General features: G+C 36.5%; 1 protein-coding gene across 1 annotated transcript in view; it reads right to left on the reverse strand.

Annotated features, from left to right (window-relative positions):
* COL25A1 (collagen type XXV alpha 1 chain) overlaps window positions 1–19300 on the reverse strand; it is a 437107-nt gene that overhangs the window by 114588 nt on the left and 303219 nt on the right. Inside the window, exons 8-10 of the mRNA XM_088792400.1 lie at window positions 6400–6459; window positions 4710–4817; window positions 2033–2068 (exon numbers count right to left, since the gene is read on the reverse strand). Coding sequence (XP_088648526.1) covers window positions 2033–2068; window positions 4710–4817; window positions 6400–6459 — 204 coding nt within the window. The remainder of the gene's footprint in view (window positions 1–2032; window positions 2069–4709; window positions 4818–6399; window positions 6460–19300) is intronic.

The raw sequence follows: 19300 nt of genomic DNA on the forward strand, positions 1-19300 counted from the left end.
ATGTAGACTTATGATTTGTCTACTTTTCTTTATATATATTATAGAAGTTTTCTTTTAAAAAAGGATTTTACATTTAAAAAAAAACAGTACAACGCACATTAGAAGATCACAACATTACACTTTGAACTTAATTTGTGATTTCAATTAAGTTTCTTAGCTGTATTTTTAAAATGAGAGTATGAACTCAATCTGAAGAGTTTAAAGACAGAAGAAAAAGTTTATAGAAAAAAATAGCCAGGATCATCTTCACTCAAAAGTTGCTATAAGAAATGGAAAATTGGAGCACATTAAGATAATAACATAATTCATTTAAGACTAGGTACAACATTTGTATTTAATGATACTAAGCTAGGAATTGTAGGGAAATGGAATTAAGTTGTTATTCACACAGTATATTCTAGAGAGAATATATGAATTTAAGGAAGATAAGATTGTGGTTTAAAAAACATCCATTTGTGTTCTAGCACTGTGTATATTAGGGTGCTGCACTGGGCATCAGGGTAGAACACCAACGGTAATAATAAAAATCGGAGCTAGATGTAAATATGTGGGAACAAACAAGAGCTCCTAAGGGCCCCAAGTAGCCTTCAATATAAGAATGTCTGGGAGGAATATGTTTTGACCATTATCCTGGATAGAAATCACAGGTGCATTCAATTGCCTAAAGCAATTTCAAAATTTATATTGTAGTTTTCCAAGAATCCTTCACCCCCTGTGACCCTATAACCCTGACAGCTAATGCTGCTCTTGTATGCAAAGCTACCACTGATGACAGATGTTTTGTTTAGTTTTTACATATGGTCTTTTTTGTTATTGTTTCATTTTATTCTCTTTAAAAAGAATCCACTATAGTATCCCTCCCAACCCCCCATTATCTATTGGTATTACCAAATACCTATCTTGGTATTATAGGTCAGGAAGAGAGAATTGCCAGGGGAAGGGTTAAATTTGGTCCTAGGGTGCTTTCACTTTACCAGTAATGTTTCAAAGGCAGCTATACTATAGCTATGATTACAACTTGGTGAGTTTTGCCCCAGGAGGGCTGTTGAAGGCATCGTGTGAAGGAAGAAGACTTTGACCTTTAACCCAGTCACACATTTGTTTTAATTCTTAACCAACTGTCGTGTTCCTGTGTATACGTTTCACTAGGATTTAGCTATTTTTTTAAAAGTAATTTTTTTACCCTGAACACCTGCATGTTGCACGTCACATATTATGTGGAATAGACATGATCAAGCTTATTGTGATCCCTGCATCCAGGATGAGTACGAAACGGAGCTGTCCTGTGGAATTAGGGTTATTAGAGTGTCACCCTGTGTTTCCCAATATTGTTCATGTCATGAAATAGATCAGAAAGGCAGCTCTGGTGACAGGGAAGAGACACAGCGAGAGGCCAGGGTGAAGGGCTTGTACTCTTCAGGGCTCAGCAAGCTGCCCCACTTCTCTTACCAGCAAAACATAAACAATCAGGAGAAACTGGGACCTGCCTGTCTATGAGCGAATCCATGTGGAATCATTTCATGACCTTTTTTAATGACAGAGATCAAGTGGGCACAACTGTTTCTCTCTGGGTAGAGCCCTTCCACAAAAGAAAAACTCCTTGAATCACTGTGGAAGCTTTCCTATACTAATTCACAGTTACTCACACCTGATGCCTTTGAAAACATTTTATTTAAGCAAATAAGCAGATCCCTGAATTTAATCTCCCTTGTAGCAGAGCTGCATAAAAAAATTCTCTCCTGTGATCTTCTAAGAGATTCTCTGTCACTCCTCCCACCCGGAATCTCCCTCTCTTTTTCTCTTGGGTCAGCTCTGTAGATGTGTTGTCTTGTAACCCTTACTATACAATAGGCCATATTATTTTTAAACGTCTACTAATTTTCACCCTTTTTGTTATATACATAAGACAGATACATTTGTTACATATAATCTTGACCATAGCTTTGAATAACTTGTTGGACTTCCATTATTTTTATAGAAATTGTATAGAAATTTATAGAATTTAACAAAAGAGATAAATTGCAATACTTGCCATGAAGCCTTGTTCTCCTGGTTTCCCTGGTTCACCCTTAAAAAAGAATAATGATAATTTTATTAATGCTATGAACATTAAAAATTTTTTTCAATCTTTTTTTTTTTTTCCTTTTTCTTAGCACCGACTGGGATGCATGAATGTCAAATATACTTCTCAGGCTAAATTGAGGAATGCAAACACAATGCAATACAAAAAGGAACCAATATTCTTTCTCCAAATGCATTTTATAAACATTTGAGTATTTAATAAAAGGACTCTAGATTATAGCAAAGATTTAAGATTATGCCAGAATGTATTCTAAATAAAATTAATAAGAGCAATTATATTGTAAGTCAATAAATGGTCCTAGAAAAATATTTAATTACAATTACAGTAATAACTCATTTGTTATGTCCTGTTTATAATGACACAAGATAATGACATGATCCTTTTTATGAGAACTCAGAACTTCTATATATAGGGCAGAGAGACAATTGTTCTTAGTGCAGGAATTAAATTAAAAAAGGAGCAGAGATTGATTTTGAATTTGGCTTATTTTCAATCAATGATGGCTGAAGGTAACATGCTTTGTTAAAATTGACAGCATATAGTAAAATAAAATTTTCTGCCATATCATACCACTATCATACTATCATAACTTTCTAATATGCAGATTTATACAGAATTCCTTATCATGTTTTATTATACTATTATAATGACAGTCATTGGTTACATGTATTTTCTGGAAAAACCATGCTTGTAATGCCAATATACAGAAGGTGCCAAAAATATATATATATATATTTTTTTTAACAAAGGAAAAAACTGTATTAAAATTACGCTGATGGTAACCACTTTGAGCACCTCCTGTGATTAAAGAAGTCAAACGGGACCTGTATTCATCTTTTGTTATCGATGTATATATTGAGTATTACAATTTTAATGCAGCTTTTTTCCTTTCTTAAATGTGAATACATTTTTTTGGCACCCTATGTATATAGATGTTGCTGGACTTTAAAAATAAGTACTTCTCAGTTTATCTTTATAAAATATTTTTCCAGTGGTTATGATAGTATATAAAAATTAACTCTGAGACTATAAATCCAGTTCAAATTGTATTTGTGGAATTAAAAAAATACTCGTACCTTTGTATAAAAGCTCCATTTCTTACTTAGATGAATAGACTACAGTCATCTAAAGGATGACATAATATTTGGATGGTTTACAGTTTGTCATTCCTTAACTTTATCTTGTTTCTTGGAAGCAATTTATACCTTGAATTTTCTGTAGAGTATACAATACTCGATGATCTGATTCATTCTGTGTGATCAAAAACGGTTTTAACTATTCCTCTTATTTGAAGAGACACTCATTGTATCTTTGTTGGCAACCAGCAATCAACTGGAGAGCTTTAAATATCCCTAAAGCTGCGGCTTTCTCTATCTTTTGAGATATCCTCCCAAGAAAAGGGGAGACATTTTAGAATGAAACCACTGTCTCTGATGGTTTAGTGAGAGCAGTCCCAACAACCAGCAAATCATATGTTCCAAGTTAATTCCTCATTTCATATGACAACTAGCAGCAGATTTCAGAAAGAGAAATGGGGCTTATGGAAGGTTGTCTCAGAAAAGTTTTAAAGCACCCTATGTGAATCATTCTTTGAAAAAAAATACAATATATGAATATAAAAATAAAATATACTAAAACATTAATGACTGTGGCTGCATATTTTTTTCTTTTTGGTTGTCTTTATTTTCAAAATTTTCTACTCTGTGGATAAATATTTTCATTATTATTTTTGTGCTATGAAAACACTAATGAAAATATTTTAAGCTAAAGCAATACATTAATTCAATTCATCAATGAACCTGAATTTCATATCCTAACTTCATAATATAAGCGTAAAATTTTTTCACCTTTTCCATGTAGTTCTTTCAATTTCTGGATTGTGTCTACCAAACCAAACCATTTATCTAGTGTCCTGTGCCACTATATTATTGACACTTGATTAATCTTAATAGCTAACTACTTAGTAACTTAGTACTTAGATCTACGTATTAAGATCACTTTTATTTTCTATGAAATTTTTTGGGTTAATGGAGATCACTTTTAAATCATTTCTATTAATAAGCTTCACATACAAAGGACAAAAGATATTCAAACCATACCCACTGATATTTTGCTGTTTTATTAGCAATTCATTTTTGGTCAAGTTATTTACAGGGGATTTAGTATTAGAAAGATTTAATTTCTTTACTTTTCATACATTCTATGGGAGTTTTTTATCTTTGCCATTGATCTTTGGGAAATGTTATTACTCCCCATGCTAGTTTTTCAAACTAGTCTCCCATTCAAACCAAAGGCATTGATGCACTCTATGGCAGTTAGGACACAAGTGACATCAGACATCTCCAATCACAGACTTCTGGAGGCTTACCTGAAAACCAGCTTAGTGGCTGTCGCCAGGTCTCTCTCAGTAGTGTGTGTGGGTTCCCCGTGGATTGAGTGGTAAAGCTGAATCCTACTGGCAGTGCTTCTTTTCTTGGGGACTTTCCTAGCATCTGATTTACCTCAACCCACTCCACTCACTCAACCCCCTAACCCTACAGCCTCTCCCAACCCCATTCCATTCCAATTCTTAGCCTTTAAAACAAAACAAAACTTGTGAGAACAACTGATCCATAAAGCAACTCACGGGCACTCCGGGCATTCCACGGGGGCCATCTTTTCCTGTGTCCCCGGGAGGTCCTCTTGGGCCTGGAGGGCCTGGGGGCCCTGGAGGCCCAGCCTGTCCTTGGTCACCCTACAATGGAGAAGGGGACAGAACAACCATGACTAGGAAAGATGAAGACTCAGGTCTCCTTTCCAACACTTTAAATTTATATTATCTAATCCACATTTATACTATGAAAAAACCAGAGCAACTAGAAACATGAAGCCTGTAGGCAATTTGCCTGCCAGCAGGGATCAAATAAATATTCATGCTGGGTGAGCAGAGTAGAGCTATTAAAATCAAAGCAGCTCAGGAACCAGCACTCTCAGCTCTTGGAAATGGCGTGTCTATTATCACTATATTCAGAGCTGGGACAAAACTTTTGCATAACTTTATTCATGATAATGCTGCATCAGTTACAGCCACATTGTTTAATAAAATGGCTGCATTTGAAGTTGGGCAAATGTGTTTACTTTTTCATAACCTATAACATTAAGCATACAAAGCTCTTGTCATGATGTATAATAATGTATACATCACCAAAGCTAGAGACCTTAGAAACTGGGTCCATTACTAGATATATCTTAAGCTGTCTTTCTTTTTTTAATTAAGAAAGAACTAGTTAGGCTCTCTCTATATTTTTATTTTGGTACTTTCATATACATTTCAAATAAATGCAGCTTATTGAACATAATTTTGTTCTAAGGTATTTCCAAGTAAACTGCCCCCATCCCCATCCCACCCATGAGAGATAAACAGCAAAGCAACAGTATACAGAGTAATAACTGAATGCAAAGAAGAAATTAGACGTGAGCAAGAATAAGCACTACCTTAATCAGGCGGCGTTTAATGAGCTGCTGATCAGCAGAGAGAAACCCATGATTGATTTTAGGAAACACCATCTGATCAGTCAGGTGAGGTCAAAGGTTGAAGTTCAGAGATGAGAGAGTTGAAGAATAGACATCAGAAGGCCCCAAGAAAGAAATAAAGATACACACATTAGACTTATAATGACTATTAAATAAAACAGAACTGGCACTTGTGTCTGACATTAGACCTTCTGGCTCTTCCTTGAAAGAAATATAACCCTGAAACAGGATGGTGAGACCAGAGTTTTATTAGACATGAACCTTTTTTGCTTTTTTGTTTTGTATCCCATCATTTTGCTGAGGGTGTTGGGCCTTCTAACATAGTATATTAAAGAAGCAGGTAAGCGCGAGTCACCTGCATTCTGTGCTCTGAGCAGAAAGTCCATAGACAAAGCGCCAGTTCAATTTCCGTCAGACTTGTCAACCAGCATAATGTGGCATGAACACAACTGCCATTTATTGATGCCGAAATCCAGAGTATTTAGGATTATTTAATTGACATACCACAGAGCTTTGCAATGAATGCAAATTAAACCATTGAGGCATGGCACAGACCTAGAGTCATGTCTGCCTCTCTTCACTGTCCCTGCTCATCTTCAATACCCTCCTCTCTTACAAGCTCAAGATTCTCCTTCTTAATATATATTTGACCTCATTGATGTAGGTGAGGTCCGCAGGTCCCAATAACCTGACGTGCGTGATTAAAGGCAGCAGGGGACTCGGCAAGCCAGTTTCGCTGTTCTTGCTCACTCTTATGCTGATTGTAGGCTCTGACCGAGCAGGTATGGATGCCAACCACAAACCTTGACGGTGAGGATCTGATTACTGTGTAGAGCAGCAACTGTGGGGAAGCCTGGCAGACCCTATGGACATGGCACAGCACCAAAACACGACACAAAACGTCACACAGACATTTCACTGGTGGACAAACAAAACAAACATGTACCTAATACCACCCTGTCCCAGCTCTAAGTCTTGCCTTGTTTGACATACCATAAATAAAATCAGACATACAAGGCTCACAAGTGAACCGTTTCTTAAAGGGAATGGCCCGACTGAGAATTTGCAACTGCTTCTTGTGGCACGTACAATAAGATCTGTGTATATATAGTCTTAACATGTCTGGAATCTTATGTACAAAGTGTTAGTACAAAATGGAGATAGTTACAGACACTGTTATGAAAACAACACTGCAATTTCCCCCTATTGATATTCTGTTGACTCTACAATTCAGGACAGACAATATGTGTATTGATTCATTTTTGGACAACCATGAGCAGAATTTTGCAGTCAGATCAGAAGTATTTCTCGGAATAAATGCAGTACGCCTCATAAAATATAGTCTTACCACCCACATATCAAAATTTCTCTCTCTAATCATATGATTCTCAGGTTTTTCCTGTTTCAGAAATTCCAGCAGAGGTGGTAGATGGAAATCTGTCTCTTATAATATGCGTATTTCATGTCAGAGGGAGTTATGGTCACACTTTGTGGTAATTACTTGTGTCACATAACTTTTCCAAAAGAACTTGACAGTTCACACACCCCTTGAAGCAGAAAAGTGGTTTTGAATTCCTTAACCAAGGAGAACGGGGAGAGATGTTTTAGGGTCCTGTACTTCACTAACTGTATGAACTCTTCCTCTCAGGCATTATGAATTGGGTAGGTCTGAGAGAGAAATTTTGCCTTTGTTCTATTTCTTTTCCAACAACATGTGATATGGGACCCTTTTATTCCATTTTTTTTCACACAGAACATGTTTAACATACAAATAAAACAAACAATAACCACAGCAATACATGGCCTCAAGTGTCTGCAGGCTGCCTTCCTCTGTTCTCTCCTCCTTACTGTCTTCTCCTCTTCCCACCCAAATCTATTTTAGGGATATTTTTAGGCAAGGGCAGAAAATTTTCAGTTTTTTAATTTGACCATTTTGGCATGTTTTCTCCCTTATTTTCTCCTTATTAAGAATATAGTTTTTTCTTTTTAAGTAAGCCAATAAAATTATGTTTGTAGTGTGACATCACTTCAGCGTTAATGTCTTTGATTCTCATTCTTTAGAGCTGAGCCTTCTCAGGAAGCAAAGCAGAGGAAATTGTATCCCTTTTGCCAAATCCTTTCTGATAAGGTTATTAAGTAGCTGGGTAGTTTCAAGGTGACCTGTATCCTCTTTTTCTTCCCCCTAAGTAAAAGTCCTTTAAGCATAGACTCTACACAAATTCAGAAATGGTACAAGTTGGAAAACAGATGTGTACAATTTGCTTTTGTTTTACTATAGAATATGAGTTTAAAATGTTATTAGATGGTAATGTGCCAGCATCCTTCCATCTGTGACTCATTAGCCCTATATTACACAGTCAGAATTTTATATATAAACCTCATATTTATGTAACAAAGAACAAAAACAGATACAAACAAGAAGTCTATGAGGGATCAGAATCTTGATTAGTGGCGATAAATCATAATGTCACTTTAAACGGGATTATCTAACAAAAATAATTTAAAATTAAAAAGCTTTTAACAGCACACATGGCAGGCCTTACAAATGTTTTGAAATTTGAATGTATAAATAAGTCACTTCTTGTACTCATATCTGAGCATGATCAGCTTGCTCTTTGATCATATTTGCTAAATGCTAAAAAAAAAAAAAAAAAAAAAAAAGCATTAAGTTTTAGAACTTCTTAGTTTAGTTTCTAGCATTAACCAGATCTAAAAAGGAAGTAGACAGCTATTTCTCACCTTGAACAGATCTTTTCCTCAAACAGAAAATGTCTGATGAAGCTGATTTTATGTTCCTCAATCATTTTAACTGTGGACATGCTACCAATTAGGTGCTTAGAGTTCCATTTTAAAGATTTCATTAGTGATCTAGGCAAAAGGACTTCAGGAGTTTACATGTTGCAAGATTGAAAGGGGACATGTGGAGGAATTCTTTTAAATTTTAACAAAAATCCCAGGGCCTGGGCTGCAATGCCCTGGGACCCTGTGCTTTTCGAATGGGGGTTAATGCTTGAAGGGTACATGCCAGTGTCCTGGGAGCACTTAAAGGCAATAATAAACATCGTACATTTTTCTTAAGAGTTTATTTTAATTAATGGTAAATCATTTTAAACATTTTTATATAAAGCAAACATGGACATAATTTGGGGTAAAATGTGAAATTTGCACACATTTAAAAAAATTTACTGTTTGACAGTGGTAGAGAACTTGTCATTGGTGGTTATCTCCAGATCACACACAGACAATGAGCTGACTCTCTGCTTCCTGCAGGTGGTCTCTGGAGGGTAAGTGTGAAAAGCACTGGTGCTGAATCTTATCTGTAGGTCATGGCTTTGTGTAGCCATAACTTCTAGGCTCCCCTGCTGTTCACACAGAAAGTATACCTTTTCATTAAATATGTCATTTTCCCACAGTATCATTAGTCATAGGTCTTTCTAAATAAATGGAATTCAGATATTTCACTTGGTTTTACATCTCAGAAAACTTGCCTGGTACACAGATGGTTTGAATGGGCGTGGAAAAAAAATGTGTCTCCAGAAAAACATGGAGAAAGAGTCCAGGAATAAGCGGAAATACTGAAATAATTTGTACAAATTTCACCCCCAAATATTTTAAATTCTTAAGAAATGGGATTTACAAGAGTACCAAACTACCTTATACAACCCATTTTCTTCCTGAGAGCAAAAAGACTCAAACTGTTTCGTGAATGTTCCTGACGTGCTGTGAAGTAGGTAGCCATCATCTCAGGACCAGTGTTTTGACAGCATTAAAGGAGGCGCTCTCTCTCCCTTCATAACCTTCTAGGAGGAAAGACGCAAGCCTACCCCAAAGGGATGTTGAACAAATAAATAATTCATAAGAAATGCTTCTCACTACTTAGAAGCCATAAATTCAAGATGCTATAGTCATTTTTATCGTGTACTCGGTAATGATGAGTGTTATGTGTTACATGGTTACACTATAGTGAGAAAACTTTGTGTTTTGTCAAAAGTATTCAAGGCAATGATAGAGCCAGAAATTCAATTCAGGAGTTCTAATTCCAGATTTTGTCATCATGTAATTTATGTGTTTCTAATTTCTGTCTACTTTATTTATAGGTTAAGCATTAGAAAGCTTAAAAATTGACTAACAGTCTACAATATTGAAGAAGTATTTGTTGAATGCCTTCTGTGCAGCATTCGCTGCATTAGGCCCTGGGGATTGAATGGTGAGTGAGACCCTAAGCTCACAGGGTGTCACGTCTAGTGGGGAAATGAGGGAAAGTAAGCAAGCAGTCATCATACGGAGTGACAGCTGTTATGACGGACAAGGAGAGGGGCTATGAAGGAAGTAACACGTGCCCCTAACACCAGGCTTGAGGAGCCGTAGAAGACGTCCCCAGCCGAGTGAATGAGGGGATGGCGGTTGGCAGAGCAAGAGGAAAACTGAACACAGAGACTGTTTAGGAAAATGCTGCCATAGTCTAGTGAAGGGACTGTGTCCTAGAACTAGGGGAGGGACAAACTGATAGTTTCAAGTATTATTAAGGAGGTTGAATTTGCAGGACTTGTTGCTTGGCTGAGAGTATAGGAGAAAGAGGAACGGAGAATGATCCTTGGTCTAGAGAGGACAGTAGGAGACTGGGTTTTCTGGGCAGGTAGGTGGTTACAGATAATGAATTCAGTCAGGGACTTGCTGAATTCAAGGTGTCTGTGGACAGCCTCGAGGTAGAGGTTGGATATGCACATAAAAGTGTCAGGAGACAGATGGGAATTACGAGGCATAGGGCTGTGGAAATCATGTAGGGAGGTTGTAGACAGAACATATCCAGGAAAGAACACTTGGAAAGACTTCGGTTTAAGGGCTAAGCAGAGGAAGAGGCAACTACAAAGAGGATGACTATGAAGTGGTTGTAGAAGCAGGAGGAAAGCTACCTCTGTTCTACACAGGCAAGTGACTCAAAACGATAGACATGCATACTTGACCTCACTGTTTACTGCATCATTAATTGTGCTGTACAAATGTACATAAACGACCCATAGTAAGAATAAGCTAACAACGGCCAATGTCACTGACAGTTAGTGTTCACTGATAAGCACTGGGGGTATGTATACCTGAGGCTGTAGAGCGATGGAGGAGAAAACAAACAATTATTTTAACTGTAAAGGTGTTTAAGGGGCCATAACAGCAAATCATATTGAAAGAAAAAATATGTGTTATGTTGAGAAATGAGAATCCCTGAAGTTTTCCATAATGTAAATAGTATCATGATTCTGTTTTCCCCAAATGTAGCATGCATTACAATACAACCATTACAGTGGCTATGTGTGCAGCCTAAATAAAGATAAATATTCCTACAAGTTGATAAAATGATTTCTAGCTAAGAGACACCAGATGGGAAAATATTATAATAGAATGCAAAAATATTTAGGTGAAAGAATAACGTTAGTTTAACAGCAGGAACTGTTAGAAGGCTAAATAAGGAAACAAAAGAAACTAAGAGAAAGAAATATGCTGCTAAATCATTCTCTATTGGAGTAGATGGTATAATCTGTCTGAGTAGAAAAATTAACTATATGAAACTCTAAATAGCTAAAGGAATCCTTTGAAAAGCCATAATATGAGCATTTGGGCAAATGAAAATCAGAATTTATAATTGACTGAAAAAATTGCCTTATGGAAATGCTAATGATGGAAAGAACTAGCTTTCTGTAGTTGAATTGTACAATATTGACTCAAAATGTTAACCTTGTTTTTTATAGATACTCTAAGTTTCATTCTATTATTGTATGCTATCATAAATGTTAATCCCAGTCACTCCAGGAATTACCTGTTTATTTGTAAATGATAAGTATAAATTTACAAATTATTTAGAAGAGAAAGAAAAATGCAATCTTTACATTGACAAATGTGATTAAATACTATAGCTACTAAAATGCTAAGTAAAGACAAACTGCAAAAGCTCTGTGAATAAGCAGAGAGACGGCAGATAACTTTCAACACTGGCAAGTGTGAAATTTTTAAAAACTGCCTAAACACTACTGAGAAAGGCTCTAGCTGTCATATATGATCTAATAAGGGATTCCAGGTTGTGGTGTCTCCTAAGGACATATAGCTAAGAAAGGACAGCAGGAGATGAAAAGAGGTCAGATTCCCGAAGAAGCATGGCCCTGTGGGAACCAGAGTAGTGTAGACACAGGTTACATGGGAGAAAAATAAAACAGCCTAGAAGTCTGGGAGATCGTACAAAAACAAAATTTGCTATCGTCGGATAAGAGCTGTTCTTTGTGTTAGGACATTAAAGGAACAGTCCTGTGTGAGGGTTTCTCATTATAATGAGCATAATGGTAAGAATAGTGGTAAACATTCACGTGATACATAGTATGTGCCAGGTATTAGCCTAGGAGCTTTATAAACTCAATTAACTCTTAACTCCCAACCATCTGACAGATGAGGAACTTGAGGCATGAAGAGGTTAAGGGTTTTGCCCACCTAACTGTAAGGAAGAGAGCCAAGATTCACACCCAGACCCTCTTCTCCTGAGTCTATACTTTCCATAAATCCAGTTTCTGAATTTCATTCCCATTTATTCAAGAATTTAATAGGATCCTGCTATAAACAAGGCAATACTTGGACATTGGGATTAGAAAGCTTTATCCTGGGCTTCACGGAGCTCAGAGTATAACCGAGACAGAGAGACATCAAACAAGCAACTACAAATGTGACTGAGATCTCTTTTGATATATTTATCGATGCTCTTTTTCTCTTAATTTTTTTCTATTTCCTTTGCTCCGCCATCAGGCTCTTAGTTGGCCATCTGTTATTGCCTTAGAGGAAGTATGAGGAGACAGGGTGGAAAACCAAACTTGTCTATCAATATTTCTGGAAATCAAGAATATCTAGGAAGATACTCCCCCAAACTGGAAGAGTGGAAGGCCCATGGTCCCCAAGAGCAGAAGGGATCTTAGCCCTGCTTCCCAGCAGCACTTCCAGGAAGGCAACAATACCCCAAAAAAGAATGGCTATGTGACATGTCTAGATGCACGGGAACACAGGAAGCCTTGCAAAAGATTCCCCTATCTGAGGTGGGGCACAGACACAGTAGAAAGTTTCCTACGCCCCACGATGCAGCGGTGACACACTCTACACTAAGGGCCATGCAGGTCAGTCAAGCCATGCTGCCTTCTCAGCAGCAAACTGTATGGACTGATGACTGAAGACCAGGGGCCTCTCATTCCCACCCCCAGGTCTCTTGATGCTGTAAGACCCCAGAAGTGTGAAACAGTCCTAATGGAGGAGGCAAGTATGGAGAGCCCAAGAAGACTGATAGTTTCTTCTTTTGGTCAGCTCAGAAGAATGGAGGCTCAGATTCAGAAATCAAATGTTTATAGAAAATCAAGTCCTATTTCTTACTGATATCAGTTTTTGGCTTGAGATTCATACCTCAAAAGTGAATATAATGACTATAAACAAAACAAAAGCTATGAGTGCACAGAAAGGGGACCGAACCCAGGTTGGCCGGTCAGGGAAGACTTCTCCAAGGAAGTGAGATTTACATTGAGACCTACAGAACAGAGTAGCCCTATGGCCCGCGGTGTCTGGCCACTTTCACGGGCACTGGTACCTCTCCTTCCTGATAATATCATTACGTTGCATACTAGACCCAAAGAGAAAACATATTTTCCTTTTCCAAAGTAATACTAAACCTACACTTGGAACACAAAGATTCTGTCTTGTTCTAGGTACTCCCTTGAGATCTCGATCCTGTTCTCTGTATGGGAAAGGTTAGGACACGGGGGCAATGGCAGTGATTATGGTGATTATGGGGTACAGGACTCCTGTGGGTGGTCAGATCAATGCAATCAAGAAAGACATTAACGAACACATTCATTCTTTCATGTAACCAATATCTCGTAAACACTGAGGGTGCCAAAAAAGTGTATACACATTTTATGAAAGAAAAAAAACTGTATTAAAATTGTCATACTTGATATATACCGATAACAAAAGATGAAAGATAAATACAAATCATGTGTATACATTTTTTTGGCACCCCTGGTACATGCTCTACACCAAGTACACTGAACGAAGCTGCAGGGGGTTAAATCTAGTCAGGTGGGGAGGCTAGCACATGATTACCAATTCAAATAGAAAACATACTAACTTAGTGCTATAACTAGAAGAGCAGGCAGTATTCTACTAAAGCACATTCTGACTAGGGAATGGAGTAAGGCTCCTGTAAAGGTGGGATTTGAGACAGGAGAGAGAAGATGACTAGAATGACAGTATCTGAGATGGGTTGTGGACTTGCGCCTCTGTTAGAAGGTAGTGCAGTCTGCAGGGCACTGAGCAAAGATGTGGAAGGTGCACTCTGGGATTGCTGGTAAGTTGAGTTTGGTTGGGGGTGAATCACACACTTTTCAGGGAAGAGCTTGGAAAAGGCTATAGATGTGGGATGTCTTAAAGGAAGCTTAAAGAGGGAAGTAGTGGGAAGCTATGAAGATTTTTATTCAATGAAGGTTCCATGCCAAGAGTAAGTCTGAGGAAGACAACCCTGGCACAATTATGAAGAATAGATTTTAAAATCAAGATACAGTCCTCTATGCCTTATCTATAATTTCCGAATCCAAAGATCCCAACCCCCCCCCCCCCCACTAATAAAATATGCCTTCATAAGTTTAAACTAAAGTTTTCTAAAGTTCGCAGTAAACTCATTTGGTGGCACTTATTTGAAGAGATGTGAGGCCATTTGTGGTCACTAATAATCCTTCTTCGTGTGAACACGCGTATGTCTCACTGCAGAAATTGATGGTTTGATTACAGGTGCCTCTGGCTCTCTAAGGGCGCCAGACAATACGTGGTGTTTGAACGATATCAACTTTCTAAGGCCTAAAAACTCTACTTTCTGAAATGCATTTGACCCTGAGAGTTTCGAGAAAGGATTGTGAGCTTGTTTCACACTTGACAAAAAAGATCCCTTTAGCAGAATTAAAGATTATAGAAAGAGTAGTAAGGTTTGAAGGTTAGGCAGTTATTTAAGTTTTGAACAATAAAATTTGTTAATATAGGTTAGTCTAGGAAATGTCTATCTAAATACATGATAATCTGAATTATACATTATGATTTACACCAGTTTATAGTAATTAAAGATAAATTTACCTTTATAATTTCAATTTAATTTTTAATCAGAACTATCCTGATCAATTTTCATATAGTTCACATCTTTTAATTAACTTTTAATGAATAAGCACGTTATAATTAGTATATATGTTTTGCAAGTAAATGCAAAAAAAGACCTGTGAAAATTTTGTTCTTTTAGGAAATTAAACAAACAAACAAAAAACACCTCCAGAAGTCTTGTTTAGAAGATCAATTTGATTACCAAACAATGCATAATAATTTTCTTAAAAACTCCCTCTTTAAAAAAATAAACAGTGCAAAAGCAAGCTTTAATTCCACCCCATCTGAATTTAATGCAATTTGCATTTGAAATACAAATCTGAATTATGGAGCCCAAACTAACACTCTTTTAATTCTCAAGGACTCTTCCCTCTAAGATGGTACAGTATCACGCAGGGTGCAATACAATATTTTGCATCTACTCTTCAATAAAACCGACAGTGCTTTCTAGTTGAGGTTGCCAGGTCAAGGGCTCACCTCAACTTGAATGTACCCTATCCATTTTCTGAAAGGAAACAGTCTACCTCTGGGAGAGCAGGCACAGCAGGATCAGGAAAGAACAGTGCCAGAAAGTAGGAGATTCATTAGCTGACAGGGCACCTTATACTGACGGGAAAATAGGCATTTATCCAGTAGCCTGTGAGAAAAATTCAACTTTTTTGCATTCTTCATTCTGGGAGAGAAAGCAAAAGGGTCCTGTTGTTCCCTAGAAACTCTGTTCAGTATCTGGCTTCATGGATATTTGCTAAACTTCCTTTGTATGATACTAGATTGACTTGACTGTAAAATTCCCTGGGCATGTTCCCTAGATGGCAGCTTCTTTTCTACTTCCAACAAGAGAGGTAGATGGCTGCAAGCCAGCCTGTAAAAGAGCCAGCTGTAACGGGTGCACAGTTATCCCTGTACTTCCTACGCCACCTCTGAAATTCACCCTCCCTCATAAATAAATGTGAACCCACAGTAAATGCTTGATAGCCCTCTGCAATAGTGGAACTCGTCAAAAATGACCTTAGCAACACTAAGATAACAGAGTGCTAGGAAGAGTTCACTAGCACTTGGGAGCAGTACTACTTGGAGCAGGACTACTCTAGGGACCTTCCGCCACTAGTTAGCTGGTCCTATTCTCTAATACTGTATCCTCCTTTGGTCCACATCCTAAATTTTTAGTGTTTTCCCAGGGTTTGTTCAATTATACAAAACTGAAATATCTGTGGTTTGAAAGCACACCTGAAATTTGCATGTTTCCATATAGGACTAAAATGTTGACTACAATCCAGGACACATTTCAGCGCCCTATTATTATCTTTATATTTGATATCACTTATGCATATGGAGTAAATTCAAGTGACTTTAAGGGCTAGACAGATAACAGTCAAGAAATGGAAGCAACCTAGGTGTCCATCAATAAATGAATGGATAAAGAAGATGTGGTATAGATGGAATATTACTCAGCAATAAAAAAGAATAAATTCTTGCCATTTGTAACAACAGGGATGGACCAAGAAGATATTATGTTTAGTGAAATAAGTCAGACAGAGAAAGACAAATACCATACAAATTTACTTATATGTGGAATCTGAAAAAAAACCACAAAACAAACTTACAAAACAAACGGATGGTTGCCAGAGGGGAGAGGGGTGAAGGGATGGGTGAAAAAGGTGAAGAGGAATAAGAGATACAAACTTCCAGTTATAAAATAAATAAGTCACAGGGATATAATGTACAGCACAAGAGAGATAGTCAATAATATCGTAATAACTTTTTATGGTGACATATGGTTAATAGACTTATCATAATGATGGCATTGTAAATGTATGTAGAATCACTATGTTGTACACCTGAAACTAATATAATATTGCATGTCAATTATACTTTGATTAAAATTAATAAGAGATCAGGTTTAAGACAAAACAGAGTGGGGAGATTTACCTGCATGGTAAGCCAAGCCAGGACTAAAAGGAAATAATGAGGACACAATTGATTTTGCTACAAAGTAAAGCGAACCTTATGCTGCTACGTCTTTACATATTTCAAGAAAAGCCAGAAATCCAAGGGTTTCCTTTTAATGACTGCTTCAGATTTTAAATGTTTGTTAGCAATTCAAATTTACCTTAAAACATTTTATAGTCCAAACAAAAATACATTTGACAGGAGGATTTGGCCCACAGACCACCAGTTAAAGATCTCTGATCTAGTATTTTTGAATGTTGAATGAAAAATAAGACTAGTGTTTGCTTCAGAAGGGAACTAATACATTAGCCTTTGAAGGAACTTTACTTTGTTGCATTAGCTTTTGAAGAAATGGTTACAAGTTCTCATTACATCAATGACACATTGTAATTCAGAACACTAGTTCTTAAATCATAAGAACTTCAACATGTGATTGTTATACAGGATCTCTAGGAGGAAGAACGGAACGAGGTGTAATTCCTCTTAGAAAAGGAAGGACTATATCCCATAGTGATGGATCCTTTCATGAGGGGTACCATGATTTGAGCTCCTTATGAAAGAGGCTGTTGTCTTCTATGTGACAGTTATGGTTTCTTTGTGAATCTCAGAACAGAATTTCCTGATTTCTGGGAAGTTAAATCTAAATTTTAGAATAATATAGATATTAGAAATCATAATATGAAGTTTCTAATTTCTGGTGGTAATTTCCTGGCTATGGTGGATGATGTTTTTTAATGGAATGTAGTACTGCATTTTTAATATTAAGTTGCAAGACACTATAATGTTTATCATATTTAATTTTTAAAAGTGATGTTTATTTGCACATATAATTTACTTGAAATAACTACAATGATAATATTCAAATTCTTTTTTACTTCAAATTTCCTTTTATACCTCCCAATTTCAAATAATTAGAATAATAAGCCAACCAAAAATGTGAAGAGTAAAGAAGAACTTGTTTAGAAAGTTACTGAAAAGAAGGACTCAAAATAAGCCATAGCTGCAATTCCTGATAAAATTCTCTCTTGATTTAAATGTACTTAATATTCCATTTATTAAAAAACTTTGCCACATATAATAGAAACAATATTTTTTCCTTATAATTACAGGAATTAATTCAAAGTGTAACATGGTCTTTTAATTTAGTAAATATTAAATGAAATATTTGCCTTCTGTACTAGTAAAGGAAAAAAACAGTAACTGTTTTACTAGTAAAGGAAAAAAACAGTAACTGTTTTTTGCATTTGAACACATGAAATGATGTATATGTATGTGCATACGTATAAGTAAGACCAAGGAAAATATATTTCTCTGATGTCATAAAAGATCTAACAGGAATAACCCCATTTCCAAAATACAGACATATTTCATAGGTCTTATTTTTTTCTTCAGTGCATCTTCAATTTCGTCACCCATATGGAACAAAGTTTACATTTTGAAAACCAGGTGGGTCTGGTATACTCAGATTAGTAACCTATTTACTACCTCATCAACTACAACTTTTATGATTCCCATATGAGGCTAAAAAAATTACAAGACGTATGCCTATGCTATCATTATTGAAATTGAATTACTTAGTTATACATAAGGCACTGTCAACCTTTCTCCTTGTGTGATATGGAATATTAGCAATTAGAGAATACAAAAGTGAGGAAGAATAATTTATCGTTTTCCAGAACTGGGATAAAGCTTCATAAACATGGATAGTACAGTTGTCTGTTTCTTGACTTCTGAAATGTATGGGGAAATTTGTAAATGTTGGGAAAGTGGCATGAAACAAATGTGACTAAGAAAAAAATTATTTTCAAAGGAACTGCCAGAGTCAAATTGTGTACAAGGAATCATTATACAATTTGTGAATTATTAGGCCTTTAATTTCCCTTCCACTCTCTTATTATTTGTAGGCTTTCCTTGTCATAATTAGATGTAAGGAGGGGAAGGAAAAAGGAAGTAAAAGTCAAACTAAGGATTAATATAGCAGAGTGGTATGGGACATTAAGATAGCTAAAATAAATGAACGGGACTATATCAAATTAAAAAGCTTCTGCAGAGCAAAAGAAACCATCAACACAATGAAGAGGCAAGGAACCAAATGGAAGAAGATATTTGCAAACAATGCCTCCAATAAGGGGCTAGTATCCAAAATATATAAGGAACTCATACAACTCAACAACAAAAAACAAATAATCCAATTAAAAAATGGGCAGAGGACCTGAATAGACATTTCTCCAAAGAGGACATACAGATGGCTAATAGACATATGAAAAGATGCTCAAACATCACTAATCATCAGAGAAATGCAAATAAAAACCACAATGAGATATCATCTCACAACTGTTAGAATGGTTAGCATCAAAAAGACAAATAATAAGTGTTGGAGAGTCTGTGGAGAAAAAGGAACCCTCATTACACTCTTGGTGGGAATGCAGATTTGTGCAGCTGCACAAAGGCAGTGTGGGGGTTCCTCAAAAAATTAAGAATAGAATTACCATATGACCCAGCAATCCCTCTCCTGGGTACCTACCCAAAAAATCTGAAAACATTTATCTGTAAAGATATGTGTGCTCCCATGTTCACTGCAGTCTTATTTACAGT

Source organism: Rhinolophus sinicus, chromosome 1 (genome assembly GCF_057876585.1).
Source record: "Rhinolophus sinicus isolate RSI-liver-muscle chromosome 1, RSI-T2T, whole genome shotgun sequence".
NCBI lineage: Eukaryota > Metazoa > Chordata > Mammalia > Chiroptera > Rhinolophidae > Rhinolophus > Rhinolophus sinicus.